This window comes from Triticum urartu, chromosome 2A, assembly GCF_056163025.1.
Source record: "Triticum urartu cultivar PI428250 chromosome 2A, HENAU_Tu73, whole genome shotgun sequence".
In the NCBI taxonomy this organism is placed as follows: domain Eukaryota; kingdom Viridiplantae; phylum Streptophyta; class Magnoliopsida; order Poales; family Poaceae; genus Triticum; species Triticum urartu.
This window is the reverse complement of record NC_141874.1, coordinates 613353095-613377935: the sequence shown is the minus strand read 5'-3', so window position 1 is coordinate 613377935 and position 24841 is coordinate 613353095. Positions and strand designations below refer to the sequence as shown.

At 43.2% G+C, this 24841-nt stretch overlaps 4 protein-coding genes across 7 annotated transcripts; all 4 read right to left on the bottom strand.

The window, feature by feature from the left end:
- Nucleotides 1-1601: 1601 nt before the first annotated feature.
- On the bottom strand, nt 1602-6398 carry LOC125530900 (very-long-chain aldehyde decarbonylase GL1-7). The gene is made up of 10 exons (XM_048695318.2): nt 6234-6398; nt 5054-5277; nt 4673-4905; nt 3911-4130; nt 3333-3714; nt 3151-3258; nt 2785-2985; nt 2597-2695; nt 2123-2293; nt 1602-1975 (listed from the first exon to the last, which is right to left on the bottom strand). Exons 1-10 carry the CDS (start codon nt 6291-6293, stop codon nt 1814-1816), a joined length of 1860 nt encoding a protein of 619 aa, XP_048551275.1. The 5' UTR covers nt 6294-6398; the 3' UTR covers nt 1602-1813.
- Nucleotides 6399-9031: 2633 nt separating this feature from the next.
- LOC125530897 (very-long-chain aldehyde decarbonylase GL1-7-like) lies at nt 9032-12789 on the bottom strand. Its single transcript, XM_048695314.2, has 10 exons — nt 12640-12789; nt 12238-12461; nt 11934-12166; nt 11370-11589; nt 10806-11187; nt 10622-10729; nt 10174-10374; nt 9962-10060; nt 9577-9747; nt 9032-9423 (listed from the first exon to the last, which is right to left on the bottom strand). Exons 1-10 carry the CDS (start codon nt 12697-12699, stop codon nt 9262-9264), a joined length of 1860 nt encoding a protein of 619 aa, XP_048551271.1. The 5' UTR covers nt 12700-12789; the 3' UTR covers nt 9032-9261.
- Nucleotides 12790-16245: 3456 nt separating this feature from the next.
- On the bottom strand, nt 16246-19325 carry LOC125530899 (actin-related protein 2/3 complex subunit 2B). Of its 4 annotated transcripts, none has more exons than XM_087544556.1 (11): nt 19106-19325; nt 18837-18941; nt 18627-18758; nt 18318-18525; nt 18080-18236; nt 17925-18002; nt 17715-17841; nt 17549-17640; nt 17385-17441; nt 17092-17143; nt 16246-16733 (listed from the first exon to the last, which is right to left on the bottom strand). In XM_087544556.1, exons 3-11 carry the CDS (start codon nt 18700-18702, stop codon nt 16537-16539), a joined length of 1044 nt encoding a protein of 347 aa, XP_087400682.1. In that variant the 5' UTR covers nt 18703-18758; nt 18837-18941; nt 19106-19325; the 3' UTR covers nt 16246-16536. The 4 variants fall into 4 exon arrangements, with proteins under 4 accessions (XP_087400682.1, XP_087400680.1, XP_087400679.1 ...); XM_087544554.1 differs by having other exon boundaries at nt 16247-16733; nt 18627-18693; nt 19038-19325; XM_087544553.1 differs by having other exon boundaries at nt 16250-16733; nt 18080-18225; nt 19038-19325.
- Nucleotides 19326-19458: 133 nt separating this feature from the next.
- Nucleotides 19459-23217, bottom strand: BARD1 (breast cancer associated RING 1). The gene is made up of 14 exons (XM_048695315.2): nt 22940-23217; nt 22655-22708; nt 22504-22574; nt 22318-22425; nt 21932-22200; nt 21698-21803; nt 21551-21612; nt 21336-21436; nt 20981-21167; nt 20776-20870; nt 20557-20686; nt 20294-20459; nt 19937-20055; nt 19459-19851 (listed from the first exon to the last, which is right to left on the bottom strand). Exons 1-14 carry the CDS (start codon nt 23017-23019, stop codon nt 19546-19548), a joined length of 1854 nt encoding a protein of 617 aa, XP_048551272.1. The 5' UTR covers nt 23020-23217; the 3' UTR covers nt 19459-19545.
- Between the last annotated feature and the right edge of the window lie 1624 nt (nt 23218-24841).

The window sequence follows — 24841 nt, the reverse complement described above, 5'->3', positions numbered from 1 at the left end:
CATTTGTCAAGGGGTGTTGGTTCAAATGCATACAACACCCCTCTCTCCTCATTTATTCTCTGCCACACATAACACAATCCATACGACGGATTTTACAAACGGCTTGCCATACAAGAATTGGAGATGGCCTTATAGTTGAAATAAGTATTGCAACTATAGATATCTGATCGGGCCAAATTTCATGGGTCGACATGTTAGCTTGCGTGCCCGGCACGTCATGGGCCCAACTCGACATAGGACTAAACCTCCCGTGCCTGTCCCGTGGCACGACGTGTGTCATGCTCGTCCGCCGAGGAGAGGCTCGCTTATCGCATGGCACGACCCATTTAATTGTTTTCCTAATTTTTACGAGGCTATTGCCCCAAAAGGCCAAAAACAACTCAAAGGCCGAAAACAAGAGACCAACTAGTTGGCGAGTGCTCCTAGGGGTGGGCTGTGAGCGTGCCACTTGACGCGCTCTTAGCCGCCGCCACTTGTCACATTCTGGGCGTTTTCTTCAGATTTTTTTATTTTTCCGCACCCATTTTTGGCTTTTAAAACGATTTTCCTTTTTTTTGATCTTTTGGTTTTTTATCGGTCTTCCTTAGCTTTTGGACCAAAAAATAATTAATTTTTTTTGTGCAAGAGGCAAATTTTTGCTTTAGCGAGAGGCCCGGCTATGCCTCTCGGAAACGAAAAAAACGCGTTATTTATTTATTTTTTCTTCCGTGAGAGGCACGGCCATGCCTCTCAGAAACGGAAAAAAACACGTTTTTTATTTATTTTTTCCCACAAGAGGCATGGGCATGCCTCTCGAAAACGGAAAAAGAATTTTTTTTGTTTTTTTTCCTTTCACGAGAGGCACGTTTTGCTTCCGCGAGAGGCACGGCCGTGCCTCTCGAAAATGAAAAAAAAACATTTTCTTTTTTTTCACGAGAGGCACATTTTTGCTTTCACGAGAGGCACGGTCATGCTTCTTTTTCTTTCAGGAGAGGCATGATTTTGCTTCCACGAGAAGCACGGTCGTGCCTCTTTCAAAAAGGAAAAAAAAAGTGCTCCCGGTTCAGATTTTCTGTCCGGTTCTTATCGTTTTTTTTTGTGTAAAAGAAGTTCGTCAAAACCTATCAACATGGGATCTAATTTTAAAGATCTCGACGTGAGAAATCCAATGGTGAAAACGGTTCAAGATTTGAAAGCACGATTTAAGAGATAAAACGTTTTGAATAAACGGATGAATGGAAAAAAAAGGAAAACTCACAGGTTGCGGCAAGTGGCGCGCATGCAGTGCGTCACTTGTCGCAACCTGAGGAGGTGGAAGTGATCTTTGAAAGGAGTACCCCTTAATTAGTGATTTCGCAAAAATAACCAAAGGTCAAAAAAGCACATGGGCCAGCCTACACACGTGTTGTGTCGGCCTGCCCATTTCAGTTAATGTGGCGTGCCAGGCCCGTTTACGGCTGTGCTGGGCCGGGCCTGCAACCACGCCCCAGGCCAACCGAAAAAACCGAGGTGCGTTGGATCTCTCTTCGACTTGCCTCATTCCATGGCCATGTACATAGTTCGAATGCCCCCCTCTGAATATCACTGATAATGCGGCACATGCTTTAATGAGTTCCTGCGAGTTAGTAATTCATTTATTCATGTATAGTACTGTATAAGATACTGTAGTACTCAACCATCGATACCGTGCTCAGGGATTTCTATACAGACATATGCGAACCCTGCTCACTGAAGCTAGTAAGCAACTAGGCTTATCTGACGCCCCATAACACTGAACCTCAGATTCGCATCATTATTGAGTAACATATCTGCCAGGATTCAGAAGAATCAGGCTTTACTCTTTAGACAGAGGAGTGAATCCGTGCTTAACAGCTGCCGACCAGACCTTCTCGATGTCCATCATATCATCTCCGCACTCGTGCATGTCCCAACCTTCTAGTGCATGTACCATTCCAGCAACGCGCCATGCGCTCATCACCCTTCTTGGAAGCCAATTCTGTTCATAAAAAGGGAGTAGAAGCACATGTCAGTGTCAATCACATTATCTGTTTCAGTCTTGGATAGGGAGTTGCGTATGTCAAAAGATCCTATTTCGCCTTTCTCAAAATTACAGAACAACGTAATGAGAACATTTCATTAATACCTCACAGGTGTGGACATTCTGCATTGCCTCTGGGATCTTCATTGCAGGGTTGCTCAAGTAAGTGCAATCCTTGCGTATCTTTTTAAGGGGAAACTGTGATGTAGGAATAAAAGTTGCTCCTTTTGGTGCCCCCATTTGTTGCTTATCATCTATGATATCTCCTATCCAGATCTGTAGCAGTGAAGAAGTAGTCATTGAGTATATTGCTTTTCAGAGTGTTTGTTCCTATTTTGCTAGCTACATAGATTTAGAGTGTAATTTCTTGTCATTTGCTGGTAGATGATACTACAGCATAATGTGTGCTACACTGCTACTGTTTTCCGCCAAAAAAAATTGGGTGAATTAGTTCGACAAGGTTTATAGAAGCATTCACAGTCAGGTCTAATATCTCTACTAGTTATACCCCCACTTATGATATATCCACTCTAGGAAGCTTCTTGACGATTTTCATCCCTTTCCCCGGATAACTTTTACCTGTGGTGTTTCATCACTGGAGAATTTCAGATAGGCAATACTGGTATCTGGAAGTCGCAACTTGAGCATGTCATATTCCTTCTTTTGATTCATGATTACCTACACAAAATTGCATATAGAGTGAGATCAATTCATACAAAAAGTGAGCTGCTAAACGAAATCAACAAAAATAGCAGGCTGATAGGTACCTGGACACCTCTTTCGCATAATGCTGTAGCTATTGCTTGTTCTACCTTAGAACTGCCTCCACAGAGAAAAACTCGCTTTGTATCTGAAGGAATGCTCTTGAGAACAACTGCTGTTGCTAAGCCACTTCCATCAACAAGTCGAACTCCTAATTTTGAATATTTATGTGTAAATAGTTCACCACTTCCATTGAGTTGTTTTGCCTGGAGCCAAGAATACGAGGTTTAATATCTTTGTGCTGACCATTTGTGTGAAATTAGAATGTGTTTGACTTTTTGCAACATGTCACTTAACATGCATCAGAAGCTAGTGTCATGTGGAAGCAAGTACAAAGAGGGAGTTGCGCAAGAAAAGTTCGGTCATCATGCCTGATTTAAGAGTCCAAGACTGAGCACTTTGACCCCTCTTCCATCCGCATCTAATATTGCCATCTCAATTAACTTGTTGATGGATTCCCTCTCCCTAATCAGGCCATACTGCACATGGAGAAAATCCTATCAATTTGCAACTATTAAGCCATAAGATTCATACAACGCGGAAAACCAATTACTTGGAAGTTGTATCTTGGTATCACCCATGTTTGCATCTTGAACTTCTTCAGTTTGAGACTTTCGACGACAAATGCAGCGGATCCATAAACCCATGCCAGTACCATTGACAGCCATGCCATTGGCCATATCATCCACATATACCATACAGGGTTATCTGAGGGTTTAGAGGCTATAGAGGCAATCCCAACCCTTAGATGATAAGTTGATTGCAAGGTGGTCATATGCGTCAAGTGAACAACATCTGGTGTTTCCTCTTTTCCAATCAGTGTTCTCTCATACAGCTCGTCAGTTGACTTGTCCATGGTGTTGTATATGTAGTCATAGAACGGCATAAACAATGAGTAGTTTGTACGAAACTGTGTATGATGGAGAGAATGATACCTGTGGAGATGTGAAAAATACCTTTGAATAATTAGGTTTGTAGTTTTATGAAGCTATGACTAACCATTTTAACTTTTTGTGCATTGTTTGTAGAATCGACCGGTAAATTTTGTTAAGAATATAAGGGACCCAAATTCTATCACCTAATTGCATGTTAACATGATTGTAAGGTTGAGCTTAAAATGTTTGTACTTACGATGGAGTATACATGAGATACTTTAGAGGAGGGAAAACTTGGAAGATCCACTTTGGGAGCATCTCAAAATTGCAGTGTCCCATATTATTCATGAAGTCGATGTAAGCCAGGTATAGGACAATGCCCAGGATAGAACCATATCCCATAAAAATTGGTATCAGCATGGGGATCGAGAATAAGAGGAAGTAAGCTAAGATTTCAGCAAATGGATGAACGACAGCTGCCAATCATATGGTAAAATTTCATTAGGTTAAAAGAGAGTTGTGCATTAGCTTCATAAATACCACATCAACAAGCTTTCTGCAAAACAGAACACTAATTGTTAACGTAGCAAGCACTTGGCGATTCATTAAGCAATAGAACATGTAGAGAAATCTGAACTGGATTTTTTTTTTGGAAAGACCAAGATGGTAACACCTTATTTCCGAACAATATTTTTAGTCTCAGAATGTTGTCCATGAGACTTCTATGTTTTTCTTTGGACATATCTATGCTTTGAATTCCTTATGCTCCTGGAATCAGAATGGATATTGTAACATGTGCAGATGCTTTCAGATGTCACTTATCTTAAAAAAATAGTGGTTTTGTCAGTTTTTATATCACAAATTGGCCAAATTGTTTGCTATGCATAATCTAGACACTTGTGAACTTAATGCCACTAGTGATGAAATGCTTTTTTGTGTGTGGTCCACTGTTTGTTCTTAAAGATGGTGGAACTATTCATCATCATGTTAACCCTCTATTCTGAATGCTACTACTTACAGGTTATGGGCTCTGTGACGATGGAGGCATGGTGGTGTGAGTGGTAGCGAGAGTAGAGGAAATGGTGGTGCAGCGCCCTGTGGAACCAGTAGTAGAGAAACTCAACAGGTCCTATGTGAAGCAACGCCATGATGATGGCTCCCTTTGTTTCCCACATTGGCATGAATCTGGCACTCGGTATGGCTGCATAACCCAAGTAGAAGAACAGCCCAGAGAGGATGATCTGGTCATCCCTGTACAGAGTGGTAAGGACAACTTAGCATTACACACAGATAGCATATTTTAGCATTCGATTGTGATGGACCATTGTATTTCAGGTATGTGCCAGTTAATTTGAGTGTGATAGAAGTGAATAGCAGGATGTGCGCATATATGACTTACCAGGATCTCTCCCGGTCCACCTGCTCGAATTCAAGACCGCGGTCAACGATGATGTGCTTCCTGCGTGCGGTTTGGTGGCGAGACAAGCTGATCCAGATCTGGTTGTGGATCATCCTCAGAAGCAGAGCTGGTAGCATGGCGGCGTATGCTGTATCCATGTCTCCCCACCCACTGGTGACCACCCTGTGCGCAGTGTGCAATGCCGCAGGTGCGAAGACCAGGTACTGCTTGCAGTGCATGGTTAGAGTATCATGTGACATTGAGGGATGGGAATTAATCAGCGGTGTATAGCAGGTGGTAATCAGATCTTTGATTGTTCGGAAGCTATTGCCGTGGCTTCAAGCTTGAAAACTTCTACGTTTTGAAGAGAAAAGGAGGTTTGTGTATGTCCATTTAGTTGGTTATTATGTACGTGAACTACGTGAAAAGTAAAGCTATTGTCGGTGGTTCATATTAGGATCACAAGGCCAATGAATGCAAACGGTTCAAGGTTTCATGAGAATGGCATGAGCTGCCCAGCAATACATCTTTATGATTTGATTGCTGCTATCAGGGATTTTACCGGTGCCTATGTTATCATACTCTGGTCGCTATCCACCGTGCAAGAAGCATGCAAAGGAATTTGTCAAAGGTCCCCTTCCTCTCTATCTTTCTTGTGTGTGTTTTTAAATGAGTCAGAGCATAATAGAATGGTAATATAGTTTACTTCCATCGTTCTTCTTGAAGCAGTTTTTCTGGATAATGTGAAAAACTGAAAAGTACTCAGGGAATCAGCAACATGGGACTGGAACGCTTATGCTAGAATATACTATTTACAATTCAAAATACAGGGTAGTTTTATTTAATTGATAACAGAATAGTCTTGAGTGTTCACTGCGACATGCAACTTTTACTGCAATTCCTGTTCCACTTGGCTTCAGTACTGGGACATTATGGTGCGTATAAAACTTTATTTTAATGCATACTTTTTGAAGGAAATATATAAATATATGAATGACCTCATTGAAGTAGTTAGTTTATTTTTTGGTCGCTCAATCATACGATGTTCCTAAATTTGTGAACATGAATTTAGCTAGATAAAATAAAACATTATGTCCTACTTTTCTGAACCAAAAACAAATATCAGAGAGGAACTCCAAACAGACAGTAGCACGTAAAGTGCAGACAAGATGTGACATACCTTGAAGCTGCCCATCCAGTGCCATGGCCATTGGGTCAAAGGGCCCGGCTGTGCTGCCATGGTAATGGATGCACGACCACTTTCCTCTCTTCCAAGGTAAGCAGCTCCCTCAGCAAGCAAGCTCTGCTACGAACTTCAAGCTCCGGTTGCATTTTTATATGCATGGACGGTTGTACAATATGTTCTTGCAATATTGTGTAAATAAGTCATTTTTTTCATGCGCCCATGCATGTTTCCGTTCCCATTACCAGTCTTTATTTCTTCACAGTATCTACTTCCCCAACTGTATTTTTCTGTGGCTTGCCTTGGAAGGTACATTCTAGGCAGAAATACTCAAATCCAAATCATGAAACATGCTTTTTTAGTGCGTCCGATCACACAAAACATGCTGTTGCTTGCTATTGGCATTTGTGTTACTTTGGCTCCTGTCTCCTATTCTTCTTATATTGCCTTCTTGGGCTTCATTTTGGAATTTGGGATGTGGGTCCTTTGTCATTCATGCGATTCACGCTTTCTGATTATGAATTTTATCTTTCTGGTCAATTCAAGAGAGACTAAACGTAAATGATAGAAAAAAACAGAAACATGAAATGATGTAGTCAGGTGGGAACAAAATGATACTCCCTCCGTTCCTAAATATAAGTCTTTGTAGGAATTTCACTATGAACCACGTACGGATGTATATAGATGCATTTTAGAGTGTAGATCCATTCATTTTGCTCACTATGTGGTCCATAATGAAATTCCTACAAAGACTTATATTTAGGAACGGAGGGAGTAATTAATAAACATGCGCGTGTGACATGAGCTGCAATTTGTGTAAGCAAGTTAGTCAAGTCAAACTGTGAATGTACAGAAACTTATTTACTACTTCCTCCGTTCCACAATATAAGGCGTATTGTTTTCCGTGTAAGTCAGCCATTAGAATATCGGGCTTGCTAAAACTCAGTCGATTGAGATTTAACAGTCGATCTTGCAACATTTTGTCCCAACGTTTGCAACTTTTTTCCCTATCAGTTGCAGCATCCGTCTTGTTGTTTGTAGCATGTTGTCGCTCATCGATTGTAGCACATCGTTTCACCGGTTGTAACATCCGTCATTGACGGTTGTAGCATTTTAGTCACACCTGTTGCATCATCAGTTGCCGTTGTTTGCAAAACCGTCGCAACTCTTTTCATCATCATTTGTAGCATCAAGCCATGCCGCTTGCAGCAAAAACAACTACACTGACGTCACTCGACTGAGACTTCGTTAAGTCTCAATCGACTGAGTTCTAGACAGACCCTTAGAATATTTGACCAAGATTATAGAATAAAATAACAGCATCTGTAATACCTATTAGATAAAATATGAAACTACTTTTCATGATGGATCAAATGATATAAATTTTGTATCGTGAATATTAATATATTTTTCTATAAACTCGGTCAAACATGCCCTCGTTCAGCCTTATATAAAGGAACGGAGGGAGTACTATACTTGATAAAATAAGGACCCTCTTAGCTGGCGAACGTTCGCTGGGAAGGATGGCAATTGCGAACGATTTCGATGGCAATTTTAGTTGTAGGGGGTGGCAATTTCTTCAGACTAGCATGTCAATTTCTTCTTAGAGAAGGCAATTTTTCCCCAAAACTGCCATCATTTGATCTCGATCAAACGGCTGCGAGGGCGTTTGCTGGGAGTTCCTTCCCAACGAACGTTCGCCAGTTAGCATTACCGTAAAATTAAGGACAGACCGCCAAATCTTAAAGATCAATCACTTCTAGGATAATTTACAAGTCAATGTTAGCCGTGTTCAATAGAATGTCCAAGGAAGCATGGGCTGCACTGAATTTCGACCGCAAATGGGTATTGGCACGTTCTTGCTTAGCATGTGAGTCTAGTAAATGATTCTCCACAGACTGTTTAGTCTTTGACATAGGAGCTGATGATATCTCGGCCACCAGCGGGCCATATGCCGCCACCTTGAGGTGTGGATCAACACCAGGAACCCCACTCCGCAGACATATCCTCCATCTCTCGCCACCTGCTGTAAGCTAGGATGATGGCACATCAAAGGCTCAAAGCTGGTGGTGACCGAGGTGCCCAGGCCTCCGGCAAGGTGCCCACCAGCACTAGCATTTGCATCACAATAGTGGGTTTGTGCACATAGAACGGATTTCTAGATAGAGAGAAATAGAAAGAGGGTAAAAGGGAGAAGAAAGGAGAAGATATGGGGTACAAGAAAGCTGTCAGATGGGGTCCACTCGTAGCTCAGCACAGTGTCCACGTAATCATGCCATGTAGGTTCTGACGTGCCAGTCCAGCATGTCAGTTCCACTGTCAAAATCCTCGGTGTTATTTGTTATGGTGTGTTCCAAACTTGAAAATTTTACGAAAAGTGCCGGTTATGTGACATAGGTGCCCTCAACATGATGGTTTTGTTTCTAGTTTATACCCTCTAAAAGACTCCTTTCTCATCTGCTGTAGAAGAAAACTCCTTTCAGGTCTCAAATAAGAAGTTTCCTTCATGCTTCGATGGGCGGCGCCTAGAGCGAGGGTGTGCATTCAGAGCGACTGGCTGTAGGTTCACCTATCCCTCATCCTCGCTCTTGCCTCATATCGCTGGTCTACCCATGCGTCCGTGTTATTTACAAAGATTGTGCACACACCATCTAGTTAGGGCACCAAACCACTGCCATGTGCCCCTTTCTATAAATGTAGAGGAACCACAAAGGCTGAGAAAACCTGAAGTCACTGGACCTCTCTCCAGCTTACGTCATTCCTACACTGCTTGATTTTATCTCTGAAGATCACGATAGTCTGATGATTGCTTTGATAATTTTCTACAAGTTGATTACTCATACATACAGTATATACCTATGAGTAGTATGGATATCACACTTATGGCTTTCTATCTAGATATATGCGGACCCTGCTCGATGAAGCTAGCAAGCTGATAAGCATATCTGACACTCCTTATTCTTTTAACACTGAATCTTAACTTTGCATCATTGCCGAGTAACATTTCTGCCAGGATTCAGAAGAATCAAGCCTTTGACAGAGGAATGAATCCATGCCTAATAGCTGCCGACCAAACCTTTTCGATGTCCATCATATCATCTCCGCACTCATGCATGTTCCAACCTTCCTGAGCATGTATTATCGCGGCAATGCGCCATGCGCTCATCACCCTTCTTGGAAGCCAATTCTGTTCACATGGCGAGTAGCAACACATGTCAGTGTGGATCACACTATCTAGGCCTATTCAAATGTTAGGTAAGCAGTTTGTGTACATTAAATAGTCGTATTTTGCTTAGCTCAAAATTTACTCAAACAGGTAATGATAACATATTGTCAGTACCTCACAGGTGTGAACGTTCTGCATTGTCTCCGGGATCTTCATTGCTGGGCTACCCAGGTAGGTGCAATCCTTGCGTGTCTTCTTAAGGGGAAACTGTGATGTAGGAATAAATATTGTTCCACTTGGTGCCCTCCGTTGTTGCTTATCGTCTATGATATCTCCTATCCAGATCTGTTGTAGTGAAGGAGTAATCATGAATACTCTGCTTATCGTTGCTCCTTTAGTTATTTCTTATCTTTACTATGCTAGTTACATTGGTCTTCCGAGTAATTTCTTATCATTTGTTGGTGGGTGATATAGCAATACTATGTTAACAACCAAAATTATGTGAATAATTCACCACTTCCATTTGGGGTTCCGATCCCTGTTTCCAGATAACTTTTACCTGGGGTATTTCATCACTGGAGAATTTCAGATAGCCAGTGCTGCTCTCTGGAACTCGCAACTTGAGCATGTCATATTCCTTCTTTTGGTTCATGATTACCTACACACAAAATTGAGTGTTGCAATATTTGGAGTACAATTAGAGCCAATATTTTTAATGGACATAATATGAGCTAACAAATGAATTCAAGAAAAGAGCAGCCGGATGGGTACCTGGACACCTCTCTCACATAAAGCTGTAGCTGTGGCGTGGGCTACCTTAGAACTGCTTCCACAAAGAAAAACCTGCTTTGTATCTAAAGGGATGCTCTTGAGCACCACTGCAGTTGCTAAGCCACTTCCATCAACAAGTCGAACTCTTAATTTTGGATATTTTTTTGTAAATAATTCACCACCTCCATTGAGTTGTTTTGCCTGTACCAGCAACAAGGGATTAACTCTTTTCCCTGCCCAGTTTGTGTGTGTGCTGTGCACTAAACTTTGGCAACACTTTTGTTAAAATACCCTATTAATCCATATACTAGTTAGAAGTAATCAAAAGGTTGTCCCTACATCCGTTTTGCCAATGTGTGTGAATATGTTCTAATCAGATCAGAAGTTAAGTGCCATGTGAAAGCAAGTACAGATAGGGAATTATGTGAGAAAAGTATGGCCGTCATGCCTGATTTAACAGTCCTAGACTGAGCACTCTGACCCCTCTTCCATCAGCATCTAGTATTGCCTTCTCAATTAAGCCGTTGATGGATTCTCTCTCCCAAATCAAGCCATACTGGACAGGAATAAGATGTTAGCAGCCTGCGAAACTGTTAAACCATATGACTCACACAGAACCAAAAACCCATTACATGGAAGTTGTATCTTGGTATTGCCCATGTTTGCATCTTGAACTTCTTCAGTGTGTGATTTTCAACGACAAACGCAGAAGATCCATAAACCCATGCCAGTACCATTGACAGCCATGCCACTGGCCATATCATCCACATATACCATACAGGGCTTTCCGATGGTCTGGAGGCTATAGAGGCAATCCCAACCCTAAGATGATAAGTCGATCGCAAGTTGGTCATATGCGTCAAGTGGACAAGATCTGGTGTTTCTTCTGTTCCTTTCAGTGCTCTCTCATACAGCTCGTCAGTTGAGTTGTCCATGGTGTTGTATATGTAGTCATAGAACGGCATGAACAACGAGTAGTTTGTACGAAACTGTGTATGATGTAGAGAATGAAACCTGTGAAAATGTTGGACAAAATAACGGTAAATAATTTTGTCCGTGGTTCTATGAAGCTATGGCTAACCATTTTGACTTCTTGTGCATAGAATCCACTAGTCAGCTTTGAGTAAGAATTCATTAGCCCAAGTCTCATCATCTGGACGAGATGGTAAGTTTTGCTGTGAAGATATTACACTTACGAGGGAGTGTACATGAGGTACTTGAGAGCAGGGAAGACATGGAAGACGCGCTTTGGCACCAGCTCAAAATTGCAGTGCCCCATATTGTTCATGAAGTCGATGTACGTGATGTACAAGACAACAGCCAGGACAGAACCACACCCCATAAAAATTGGTGTCATCATGGGGATCGAAAATAGCAGGAAATAAACCACGTGTTCAGCAAATGGATGGATGACAGCTGCCAATTATAAGGTAAAGTTTGTGTTAGAATTCAAGACAGAAACACTAAAAAAAAATTTAAAGAAGAAACACTAATTGTGAACATAACAAGCTTTAGAGTTTTTTTTTCTCAAGCACACATCAAAGAGCATGTCGTTTGTATTAGAAGAAGTACGCCCGAGAAGGCGCAAAAGACTTGCACGCGCCTTTTTTCGGATGTAAATATGTCCCGGTTCATATGTGATCATTCTTTTTTCTTATGCAAAGCTCTTGGATTCCTTGAGCAGTGCCACTAAGGTAATGAAACTGGTTTTTGTGGGATCCACTGTTTGTGCTTAAGTTACTCTGAATGCTATTACTTACAGGTTATGGGCTCTGTGACGATGGAGGCGTGGTGGTGTGAGTGGTAGCGAGAGTAGAGGAAATGGTGGTGCAGCGCCCTGTGGAACCAGTAGTACAGGAACTCGACAGGTCCTATGTGAAGCAAGGCGGTGATGATGGCTCCGTCTGTTCTCCACACCGGCATGCGACTGACATTCGGGACGGCTGCGTAGGCCAGGTAGAAGAACAGCCCATTGAAGATGATCTGGTCATCCCTGTACAGAACGGCAAGGATTACTTGTCATTACAAGATATCTGCACATGTGTGATTATGGTGGAGACTTACCAGGAACTCTCCCGGTCCACCTGGTCGAATTCAAGTCCACGGTCGACGATGATGTGCTTCCTGCGTGCGGTCTGGTGGCGAGACAAGCTGATCCAGATTTGGTTATGGATCATCCTCAGAAGCAGAGCTGGTAACATGGCGGCGTATGCCAGGCTCATGTCCCCCCACCCCTTGGTGACCACCCTGTGCGCAGTGTGCAACGCCGCAGGCGCCAAGACCAGGTACTGTGTGCATGGATAGGGCATCAGGTTAAGAACGTAAGTACTGATGGATAGGAATAATATGAGTTGAACACAAATGAAGTTCTGTTGCTTCTTCATTAAGGTCGTGTCATTGGCTTAATTTCTGAACCCAGAACGAACACCAGAAAGGAACACATGAAAAGCTAACAAGATATCATACCTTGAAGCTTCCCATCCACTGCCATGGCCATTCAGTCAAAGGGCCCGGCCGTGTTGCCATGGAGATGGATGGACGATGCCCTTCCCCACTTCCAAGTGTAAGCAGCTCCCTCAGCGCTCTGCCAAGTGCTTTGAGCACTGGTTGCAGTTTTATATGCAAGGACGAATTGATATCACAGAGAACACCCCATAGGTATGGATGTCTTCTGGAGAGACCTTGAGACCTTTTTTTTTGTAAATCTCTTCTTAGAGAAAATGATGAGGAAATTAACTACAAAAGTTACAAAGTAGATTTTAATGTCCATAGGTTGGTATTCATTCAATTTTATTACCTACATATAACATTTAGTTTAGTCTGAGAACGAGCAAGCAAGATGGAAAATACTGAAACACAACTTTTTTGTCAATTCCTGCATTCCAAACATGCCCTTGAGTGTTTTTTACATGTGTGATGTTGGTATATATGGTATTCTTATGGATTGGCAGAAGACCAAGTGAGACAAGGAACCTGGACACCGTGCATTTATTTAAAGCTAGCTCGTCGTTTAGGTGCACGCATTTTGTATATCTTTTTGATAACTTGCCTGGTCGGTTTTACATTTACTCGATATCACCCTGACTTGATAGGCCAAGACATGCTTTGTTTTTATGCGCTGAGGTCACTTGAGATGACCGATACTAATCTTTCAAAGAGTACTTGCACCATTCAGTCTGCACATTTTTCCACTGGTATCAAGTATGTTTGCCATGTTGCAGTATACTCGAATTTGAGCTCCTGCTTCTTATTTACTAAAGATATACTACTATATATTCTATATTTTTTGCAACATTGTGCAAAGGGAGTCGTTTTTTTCATGTGCCGCTGCATGTTTCCTTTCCATTAGCAGTCTTTGTTTATTTACTGTATTTTACTGCACCAACGGTATTTAACTGTGACTTGTCCTTCCAAGGTACTACCTGAACAGAAGTAGAACATGCTTTTAGGGTGTTTTGGTCACACAAAACATGCTGTTGCTTGCTACTGACTATTCTGTTAGGCGAAAGCTTCCGTCTCTGAATTCTGTCTAAGTTGCCCCCTTGGGGCTCATTTGGAATTTGGGAATGGCGTCCTTTTTCTCGTCAGATTCCTGTAAAATTCACGCGTTCCTACTATGAATTTGTTTTATCTAGTCAATGCAAGAGTAACTGTAAATGGAATAGCCAGTGAAGAGCAGAAAAGAATATACATATGCTTGTGACGCCAGCTGAAAGAAGTTGGTCAGGTCAAACTGTCAAAAGTACAGAAAATTATATTTCGTAGTAAAAGTTAAGGACATATCGACAGGCTTAGAGATTTAGAGATCAGGCAATCAATCATTTCTAGGAAGTTGCACAAGTCAAAATGTAAAGCATGTTCAAAGCTAATACTCCGTAGATATCATGAACTAAGCTGACGAAAGAAATGTAAGCAGCGTTACCATGCTGCCATTGTATAACATAAGTACTCTCTCCGTTCCTAAATGTAAGTCTTTTTAGACATTTCAAATGGACTACAACATACGGATGTATGTAGACATATTTTAGAGTGTAGATTCAATCATTTCTAAAAAGAGTTATATTTAGGAATGGAGGGAGTATATGTCTGATAAATAACAGGAACCTGTCACCTATATTTAATTATTTATTTGAAAGAGCTGCCACCTTTACTTGCTTATCCATTCTCTCCTTCATACATGTGCTGATGTATGCTGACAGTGATGGAGCATTAGATTGATAAACGAAAGAAAGGGGGGGGGGGACCAAAGAAAATCTCCAATGCTTAAGCATGGCAAAGTAGTGATATTACATACTAGTCGAATTCTCGGACGTTGTTTAATTTCACTACTTTTGGATGCAGTTCAAGAACTGAGTGAAATTCCGTTCCGTTTGCGTCTGGTCGAAGTCGTTTGACCTTAACTAAGGCAATTTTTAGGCCGTTTCTCCCTCGCTTAGAGCATCTCCAATAGGGTTTATGCTAGTTTGTTGGTAAATATGATTATGTTGTCAACCACCAACTTATCATACAACTATTCCAATGGAATGGATTTTCTTAGAGAAAAGGATAGAGACGAGACGGCTTTGAATTAACGACGCCATCAACCAGTCAGGATCAGAGCCAACATCATCACCTAACTGAAACAGGAAGAAAGACCAATGGCTAAAAGATACATGGGTATATAGAACACAATTACACCACCATACAACAAGCAAACATAATGCAAGGAAAACCAAGAAGCTCTGCTTGTTGAAGGGCACGCCCTGCAAGCTCGACAACCGTAGCAGAAGACATGAGCAAGGAGATACCAGTTGCCTTAAAAACGATCTCGCCCAACACTTAGGCGTTAGCGAGATCGTTTTTAAGGCATGCCCACCACGGCTATCTCTCTGGAATGGAGTCAAGGGCTCCAAGTGGATTTGAGTCGGTGGCTCCAAACAATGTAAAATTTAAATGTGCGGAAAGGTTTGAGTGATTTTGGGGTTTGATCTCTAGGCACTTTGAAAGAAAAGTATCACCTCACAAACTTGAGCACACATATGGACTCAACGTAATCTTTAATCACTAAAAGCTATAAATAGATGTCCTTAGCCTTGGTCAACAACGGTCTTTCCAACTTGCATCTTTTGAGACTTGTTTTGAAATATACTTGAACAAACTTTAGTCCCTTTAATCAAGTTATCATATATCACCAAGAATCCACTAGAGGGCAATGGAGCACTTTCACCAACTACGAAGAGACCTGCGGTCACCGACACCCAACTGAATCGCCTTGATTACCTGCTAGCAATGGAATTTTAGAGCTAACTAACAGGGTCATGTCTATGATAGTGTGTATGGCTTCAACGGCTCCTGGCTGATCTTGGTGTCATGTGGTGCACCCACCTTGCTTCTATGTGATAGTGTTGATGTTGTTCATATTGTCTATGATCCATATAAGCATAAGCTGATCAAGCATATTGGCGTGGATTCATGGTTGATGTGCTCCCATTACCAACAGCCAACTATTTGTCTCCAATATGTCCCGCCAAAGATTCAAGCAGATTTCTTCATCAAGGCTGAGACTATAGAACAATATAGACTTTGTGTTCTCAAATTCAATATTTTTAGATCCATTTTGAGTTTGAAAGGGTGTTAAGAGTATTAGTTAGGGCATCTCTAGTTGAAGCTCAAAACTTAACTCGTAAAAAGCCAACCCCAAAACTTAACTCCCCCCAAAAAAAAACTGTTTTTTTAGGCTGCATTCATACCGATCCCCAAAACTTAATTCCCTAAAGTTTCCTCCGCTATATCTCACTTCCTTTAGCAAACTTCAAATCCATTCAACTACTTTTTGGCAACATATTAATTCACACATTGATTTGAACAATGCAAACATTTCAACATCACTTTAAACTTATTGTTTTCAAGTTTTAGAATCCAAACACAATAAATGGTTCGGAGGAAGCAATAAATGGTTTTTGTGAGTTAAGTTTTTTCTTTTGGGGTGTTCGAGTAGTGATGCTCTTAGGTGCACATCTTTTATGTGTAGAAGAAAGTATTATGCCCATTTAGCTTTGTATATCCTCTTGCTGTGTGACAGAAGATTGATTTGGCCATCTCTGTTTTGTTAATGGGTACATGAAAACAGCATGAATCCCTTGTGCGGCATCGATCTTTATAATTATCCAAGTGTCCATTCTCTGGTCAGTAGGTTACATGAACTTCTAGATCCTCCTAGAAATACAGCTAAGTCATGTCTAGCTTTTAGCATGTAAGTACATGCACCAAAACAACCTGCAAAAAAGCTCTTGTCCTGAAGAAAATTCATATACCGGATTACCGCCTCCTTATCTGATTGCCCATGCTTGAGGGTGTGTCCTGACATCAGAATGGGGTCTTTGTTCATGCTCCTAGTCTGAGGTAATTATGCTTCTTCGTAGCGAGCTTGGGCACGACGAAGCACCGCCTGAACCGGTCCAGAGCTTTCACTCTGATTCTCAGCCGGAGCCGCTTGATCCCGTCAATGACAGCCCTGAAACCCTTCTGCAGTTTCTTGGCCTTGCCGAGGCTGAACAGTCTTCTCTTGCTCTTCTTCCTCACTGCGGGACAAAAGGAAAAGGCTTGATGATCCCATGTACCAAAGATACCATACCTGCATCTGATGCATATGTTGTGTTTGCATGGTCCTAGCTATCAGAATAATGTTAGCACCAATTAATGATTCGGTTCTTATCAGTACTCCCACCGTAAAGAAATATAAGAGCGTTTTGGTCACTACTTTAGTGCTCTGAACGGTCTTCTATTCCTTCACAGAGGGAGTAATTAATATCATTTGGGTTCAGCTGCGGAACTAATCACAGCCAGCATTCTCCTTTACACAAGTAGGTGAGGTTGCAGTATCTAGGACTTGTATGAATTATGTTCAAGTAGAGAGCATAAGTGTGCAGCTAAAGTCACCTTGTGATTTCTTCTTGTCATCGCCTCCCCTTAGCCTCGCATTTTGGATTACCTGCAGCCCAATGAGCAAATGATTTAGCACAATCACTAGAAACTTGGCTTCAGCCACGGCAGCGTCCAAATTCCAAACTCTTTCAGTAGTCAGTGAAAGTTGTCAGCCACGGGAGCTTCTTTTTTCAGAAAGTATAGAATGGGAGTGTATTACGCGTGTGGCATAAAGTAACATTTTCCCTGCACTTTTCTTGGGTTTTATCTATGCTTTTTTTTTCTGTAAAGATGGGGGGAAGTCGTACCTCTGCCAAGCTCTCCTGCCGCTTTCTCATCCTGCTCTGAATGTAGTTTCGGGTGCACTGCATCCACGGGTTGGCTGTTACCGTCAGTAAATCCAGCATGGTGATCAACACACAGATATCACCAGCCAGCGTTCACTGGGACCCGATCGATCGAGCCAACTAACCTTGATGTGGTACTTGACGTAGGCCTGGAAGTTGAGCAGGATCCACGCCGTTTTGGCGGCCCTCTTCCGCTTCACGTGCCGCTCGAAGATGTCTGCACGCACATGACATCCAGCACGTCGGAAAACTCCAATTACAGGCGACACAAGAGGGGGCAACGCAACGTACCGAAGGAGACGAAGCCGCCGTTGGTGGTGAGGTGCTGCACAGACTCCCCGCGCAGCTCCGGCGGCGGGATGGCCGACCAACTGCACTTGGGCGCCTTCGCGTACGAGTTCCCTGCGTCCTGCAGCTCCTGCACCCGTACACCTCACTCAGGTCGAAAAAGCAGGTGGGTGGGTACTGAACTAGTACTGATGGCTGGTGTCGGGCACCCACCTGGAAGAAGGAGGTGGCGACGGCTATGTCCGTGTCGTCCCGGAAACGCATGGGGAAAATGGCCTTGATCTTCCCCGGCTGCAATGGCCAACACCATCAGCGAACCAAACACACCGAGCTTCGTCTCCACCAAACTCCGGCGGGGACGTACGTACCGTCCTGCTGACGAAGAAGGGGTCGCGGTGGTTGTACACGAGCTTGGTGGCGCCGGAGGAGCCGAGGCTCCCCAGCAGGTGCTTCAGCTGCGACCCGAGGACGACGGACTGCAGCAGCGACACCTGCCTAACAGCCTTGGCGCGATCTGCACAGCACCTCCAACAAAGGCACGCAAGCTGCTGGTGATTACTCTGATCATGGCTGAAAGACGGCGAGAACGCTTAGCTAGGCGCCTACCTTTTGGCCGGGTCAGGCCGGAGAAGTTGAGCTTCAGGGTCAGAGCATACCCTTCCTTGGACGGCTCCACGATCTCCGCGAACTTGTGGTACATCTTCCTCGCCTCCTGCAGCGTGAACTCCGGCAGGCCGGTCGACGGCGACGCCTCGTGGGAGAGGGACGGCGTCGATATCGACAGATACACGTTCTCGGGGTCCGATGCCGAGGCCTGCACACACATACGATCAGCTGGCAGATTCTGAGAGCACCGCTCACAACAAATATACACATGGTTTGTGAGTGACTGATTCAAGATGAGATCATATTCACCTGTACATGGTATCGCACTGATCCGAACTCGAAGAAGGTGTGATCCACCGGCATTGGTCTCTCGGCGCTGCAACATCCAAGCATGGACACGGTATCAGGACTAAGCATTGAACACCGCAGCTCTACTAAGCACTGAGGTCAGAACAAAACAACTCAACACAACTCTGCTTCAGTCCAAATAGTGTGAAAGATGAGCTAGCGGCGACACACCTCTGGAACCTCGTCAAGATTTCGACCAGCGCCCGCGACCCGCCGTTGAAGAACGCCATGGCTTTGCCGCCGGGGATCCACGGGCGTCGTCCCTTTATAATAGCCCTGGTGATGATGGTGGGAAAACGAAGAGGTTCAGGAGTTGTTTTGGCATGAGGCAACACCACACCAACAATTAAAGGACAAGGGTGACTATCTGACTGGTGAGACTGGAGAGCTTGAAGGGGACCTCTCCATGTTATTGGTGGACTGCTTCAGAAGCAACCTACCTAGACGCCTAGTGACCTCAGCCTCCCTTCACCCTTGCTTTGTTTCCAATGCACTCCACAATCATTCCATGCTTCTCTCCCACTGCTCTAGCACTGAATGATCAGCTGCGTAGCCAAATTCAGAAATTTTTGGAACGGCACCCAAAGGTGTAGAACGAAATTTCCAGGTTAAAATCCACCCAACCGATGGGTCTTTTAGAGCAAACCTAATCCTACAAGTTTCACCTCTTGTTTATTTTTGCAGAAGAAATAGTAGACCAGCTGCACCTGTCACAGTCGGTAGGTGAAACATAAGATTTTCTTTTATTAGGCAAGAAAGGTAAGAGTGTGACAACACAAAGTCACCGACGATAAAAAGAGAAGATCTTTCTTTCATTTGATTCGGTGCTCATGTTACAGCATTTTGAACATATTCTCGATCAAAAAAGGTAGATACAATGTCAGATGGGTTGAAGAGTGCAGGATGCTATGCTATCCAAAACCCATGTATGAGGAACAACCCTGCACCCAAATGTTGTTGCCAGGTCTAGAGCCTCAGCTTCCCTCTTACTGAAAACCTCATCAACGGCGTCTTCGTTACATCCCTTCGGAACTTCCTTGTTGTAAACAATCAGGGATGTGCTAGAGAGATCAGCCTTGCCCAAGATAGATCCCCCTGCTGCGGCAATCAATTCATCAAGCTCAACCTTGAATGTCAGAGGATGGCCAATGAAGTAGAAGGTCAACCCTGAAAACAGACTTGGTGCCTACAGAAAGAAAGATGTGCACTCATAGCCTGTTCAGATTTTATTTTACATTTTGCTAATTTTCTCAACGAATTTCTATACAAACCTTTTGCATTGCTCGTAGCCTTCCTATACGGGGGCCATCAATCGCGCCATGGACATCAGAGCGAATCTCATAGGGCTCTTCTGGGACTGGTTTTTTAGCCTCCAGGCAAGCACTCAGCCCTAAATATCAGAAAAATGCTGTATAAGAACTTCCTTCCAAAAAGGGTGCAACGAGGGAAACCAAAGTAAATTCAGGCACAATGTCCACACAGCAAGTAATGTTCTGCTAAGCTCAATAGCCAGGATAAATACAAAACAAAGTGACCACATGTAACCAACATTGTGTGTAACATGTGCAGTGGTCAAGGAAAAGTGGGACCAATCAAGAGAACTTGGTCATCAGAGGACATGTACTTACAATTCACATTGACAACCCATTTCCCAGCAAGTATGGCCAGGAGAACCTTTCGTGTCCTACCACATGCTCCATCTTCATTGGTATTGGCAAGCACATGAGTTACGTTTGAACTCCAGTTATTGGTTGTTGTGACGCCTGAGTGGTACTCAAACTGATCCAAGATTTCCTGTTAAGTTTCCAGAGACACCAAGACAACTTTGTTATCAGAGCAGTCACACGAGGTAATAGTATGTGAATGGTATAATCAAACAAGCAAGAATTACCTTGTCTTGATCAGAGAGGGCAGATCCACATATCACCCATTCACTTGTCGGACAAAGTGAGGTCCAAAGTTCATTCATCTCCATCGGGAATGGTGAGTTTGAATCACCAAGCACTGTTTCAGAAGATGGCCTGGCAAATTGAGGAAAGGTGAAGTCCATCAAGACACAGATGCAGATATAGCAAAATGCAGCAATAAATAACATGCGCAGAGAACACACTGTTGCGGCTGGGCGGCCTTCTTGTTTTTTGACTTCGATCTCTCACATGGCAGCCTCTTTGATGAATGGGTAGGACACAGCATAACAAACTCTCCCTAAAGCACATCACATTCATTTGATTATAGGACTTGACAAAATGTTTATACCAGAAAAAGGAACTGCACTTTAACTTAAATGCAGATCAAAAAAAGGATGCAGGACTTACTTCGTCCCATCTGCAGCCTGAGACCCCACGGGCACATGGTAAATGGTAGCTCTTGCGGCAGCTCTTAAAAAGGCAGCCCAGTGCAGCACCTTTTAATCCACAAATACCACACTTCATCTTCGAAGAGCGGACTAACTCAGACTCCAACTTTTTAACCATATCACCTTCAAAGTATGCTTGAGGAGCCCTGTATTAGTATTGTAATAACTTAGTAATCACGACACAGATACTAGAAACAAAAGCCATAAGACAAACAAAACCACAAAAATGCGAAGTGAAATGTATGTTTTCAGTCAGAGAAGTAAGCTTTTATGTAAATACAGAAAGATAAGTTCAAATCTTGCATGGAACATACCATTCAGCACATTTCTCATGGACATGGATAACATTTGATTTCCATGCTTGATCATCCTTCACTAGTGCTTCATCCAGACAATGCAACAAAGGGCCAGTACACTGAGTTTTGAAAAGTACATTAGATTATGCAGTATACAAACAGTCAGTGACATGGCTAGTCAAACAGTGGTGGGTGAATACAGCACACAGATCAAATTTTGCCCATTGTCTGACCTCACTGATTTCGGAAGAGTGACAAAACTCGCATTTCCATGCAGCATTCATACTTGGTTGTTCTGCATTGATGTTTGCAATCACATTAGTGTCTTCCATTTCTGGAAATTCAGAAAGGTAACTAGTTAGAAACTAAATAGTACTTACTTTCACTCTGATCTGAGGATTTTTGCCTCTTCAATCCTCTAGCACTGTCATCTGTTACATTTGGCCCTCTTTTCAAAGTACTCTGAGGAGGTGATCCGCTTGTTATCTGACAGAATGACCGGTTTCATGAGTGAGATTTTTTATTATAAAGAGGATATACCAGATGCAAAGAGAGGAAAAAGCAAATATTGCTTGTAGAAACAAGTTATTACTCTGCAAAAGATAGAATATTACCAACTCTCCTTCAAGGTCATTGCTATCACATTCCAGATCCCCAGAGCCAACAGGAGTTTGAGACCCACACGGTCCTGTCTGTACAATAACCATTGGCCCAACTGCCACATCATTAGTTCTGTTTCCTGGTGCAGGATCCATTGCTTGCACACCGTCAACATTTTCATTTGCAGGTCCAGATGCTTGGTTACATGGCAGCTTTGCAGCAACCAGGTTGTAAGAACTTGTCGTTCCTGATTCTGGAGTTCCTTGAGATGTAGCCTTTGCAACTGACCAAAATAAGAATTTTCCAAATCAATCAACATACTAGTATGGTCTCACAGCTAGAAGAAACCATGTGCCTGTTATTCTGAGAGCACAAAAACAGGAATTGGTCGATGGTGTACCAGGAATGGCTGCTTGAGTCCCGAGCTGCAGAGACATGCTGCTGACCGTGGAGCTTATGCTCCTCTGAATGTTCACCAACGCCTCAATTTGAGAAGCAGGTCTTAAATCTGCAAGTGGTTTCGATATCAGGTGAGCAATTAGTGAAAATTCCGTAACCAAACGCCTGGGTTTACAACGATGTGTACCTTGAGGATGGTAGGCTAGCTTGCAAATGGCGCAGCTGTGGCCATTCATAGCCTGCGTAGTGGCACATTTGCTGAAAATATTCAAGAAATTCGTCACAAGGCGATGTGAGTAGAGAGAATTGCACATCGGTTAGGTTGTCAGAGTAGTAACCTGCAGCATGTGTGGCAACATGGCAGCATCGTAGGCGCGCTGAGCAACTTCAGGCTGCAAAAAAAAAAGAAAAATTGAGATCGCCAGTCGTTACAAATCAAGGAGGCCAAGCTTTACCCGGACCCAAATCTAGCAAAGTCCACCTTTTTTGTATGCAAGTATTATCGGCGCTCATATTGTATGGGATCCTCGCGAGAAGCATACAAAGTTGTAGCCTCGATCCGCATCTAGATCCAGAGAACAAAGACGGGGGGTGGGGGGAGAAGGGAAGGCGAGGTGGTGTACCAGACGGGGCAGGTGAGCTCCAGCTCCATCTTCTGCACGCTGAGCTTCAGCGGGTTGACGAACCTCCTCATGCCCTCCATCTCCGCCGCTCGCGACCGCGCTCCTGTCTAGCACTCTCCAGACGAAGAAGGATTGTGCTGTGATGGCGCGAGGACGCTAGCTCTGGAGGCGGTGAAATACCCGGGCCAGCTCTGGAAATGGCGGGGAGGAAGTGGCGCCAGCGGGAAGGAGGAAATGTTTGGAGGGCGCGTGGACGCGGCTCGGAATTCTGGCGCCATCCGCGGGAAATTTTCGGGCCGGGCGGCGGGGGGGAGCGAAGCTTCTGTGGGAAAACTGGCTGCTTTGAAGGATTGGCGGCGACAGCAGGAAGACCCGAAATCATTAATTAAGAAGTACTCGGGGGAAAGAACATTCTAATTTCCCAGTTTGTGATAAATGATGCATATGCAGCGTGTTATTTGTCGCAACCTAGAAGTTTTCTTTTTTTCGTAAGTCCGTTTATTCAAAACGTTTTATCTTTTAAACCGTCGTCCAAATCTTAAACCGTTTTCATCATTGGATTCCTCGCGTGGAGATCTTCAAAACTAGATCTCATGTTGATAGATTTTGACGAACTTTTATTTTCATATAAAAAACCGGACAAAAAAACCGAACCGGGAGCACGGTTTTTTCCTTTTCCGAAAGAGGCGTGCCTCTCGTGAAATCACACCCGTAACTCTCGTGGAAGGAAAATACAACCAGAAAATGCGTTTTTTTCGTTTTCGAGAGGCACGACTGTGACTCTCGCGAAAGCACAACCGTGCCTCTCGCGGAAGCAAAACCGTGACTCTCGCGAAAGAAAAAAACAGAAAACGCGTATTTTTTTCCCTTTCTGAGAGACACAGCCGTGACTCTCACGAAAGCACAACCGTGTCTCTCACGAAAGTAAAACCGTGACTCTCGCGAAAGAAAAAAAAGAGAAAACGCGTTTTGTTTTTCCCTTTCCAAGATGCACGGTCGTGACTCTCGTGAAAGCACAACCGTGCCTCTCGCGGAAGCAAAACTGTGACTCTCACAAAAAAAAAACAGAAAACACGTTTTTTTTTCGTTTCCGAAAGGCACGGCTTTGACTCTCGCTAAAGCACAACCGTACCTCTTGCGAAAAAAACCGTGACTTCCGCGAAAGAAAAAAAACGCATTTTTTTTGTGCAAAAATATTTTTTTTTGAAATTTTTTATCGAAAAGCTAAGGAAGATCGAGAGAAAACTAAAACGTCGAAAAAACTCAGGTAAAAAACCGTTTAAAAAACCGAAAAAGCATGCAGAAAAATAAAAATAATAAAATTTGAAGGAAACGTTCAAAACGCGGCACGTGGCAAATGCTGAGAGCGCGCCAAGTAACACTAATCGTTACGAGGCTCCTGAAGGAGCGCTCGTTAACTAGTTGCTACCTAGCCACCAATCGTGGAGCGCGGAGCGCGGCCTAGCAAAGCCCGGTCCACCTCCGGCGGCAGCTGATTTTATTTTTTTTAGCACCCGGCAGCAGCTGATGGAGTGGAGACCTCCTATTCATTGACCTGCGCGGCGGGTAATGTGCAAACGCGCACCCCCGCACGCTTTTCGGCCAGCCCATGCGCGGGGCGGGCGCCCTGTTTTTTTTGTTTCTTTCTGGCTTTGTAAAACAAAGTGCTTCATTATTAAAGAAAATGTTCAGGGTTTCACCAACAATCGAATTTGAAAATCTTCAGCAATTTCAAAGATGCTGTCAGATTTTTAAAATGTGGAAAATAATGTTCTTGAATTCATAAATTGTTTCCAATTTTCAAAAATGTTCGTGAATTTCAAAAATGTTCCCAAATTTGGAAAAAAATGTGAAATTGAAAAAACATGAATTCAGAAAATATTCATCGGTTTTAAAAATATG

Excerpts from the sequence above, each read along its gene's own strand:
- LOC125530900 (XM_048695318.2), bottom strand. The coding sequence starts at position 6,293 with ATGGCAGCACAGCCGGGCCCTTTGACCCAATGGCCATGGCACTGGATG. Across the intron at positions 2,294-2,596 it reads CCAGTGATGAAACACCACAG|ATCTGGATAGGAGATATCAT; the intron begins GTAAAAGTTATC and ends TCACTGCTACAG. Across the intron at positions 1,976-2,122 it reads AGAATGTCCACACCTGTGAG|AATTGGCTTCCAAGAAGGGT; the intron begins GTATTAATGAAA and ends TTTTATGAACAG.
- BARD1 (XM_048695315.2), bottom strand. The coding sequence starts at position 23,019 with ATGGAGGGCATGAGGAGGTTCGTCAACCCGCTGAAGCTCAGCGTGCAG. Across the intron at positions 22,709-22,939 it reads GAGCTCACCTGCCCCGTCTG|CCTGAAGTTGCTCAGCGCGC; the intron begins GTACACCACCTC and ends TTTTTTTTGCAG. Across the intron at positions 22,426-22,503 it reads GCTAGCCTACCATCCTCAAG|ATTTAAGACCTGCTTCTCAA; the intron begins GTACACATCGTT and ends AACCACTTGCAG.
- LOC125530899 (XM_087544553.1), bottom strand. The coding sequence starts at position 19,073 with ATGGAGAGGTCCCCTTCAAGCTCTCCAGTCTCACCA. Across the intron at positions 18,003-18,079 it reads CCTTCTTCGTCAGCAGGACG|CCGGGGAAGATCAAGGCCAT; the intron begins GTACGTACGTCC and ends TGGCCATTGCAG. Across the intron at positions 17,842-17,924 it reads TCGCCACCTCCTTCTTCCAG|GAGCTGCAGGACGCAGGGAA; the intron begins GTGGGTGCCCGA and ends GTACGGGTGCAG.
- LOC125530897 (XM_048695314.2), bottom strand. The coding sequence starts at position 12,699 with ATGGCAACACGGCCGGGCCCTTTGACTGAATGGCCATGGCAGTGGATG. Across the intron at positions 10,730-10,805 it reads TACCAAGATACAACTTCCAT|TATGGCTTGATTTGGGAGAG; the intron begins GTAATGGGTTTT and ends ATTCCTGTCCAG. Across the intron at positions 10,375-10,621 it reads GTCTAGGACTGTTAAATCAG|GCAAAACAACTCAATGGAGG; the intron begins GCATGACGGCCA and ends TTGCTGGTACAG.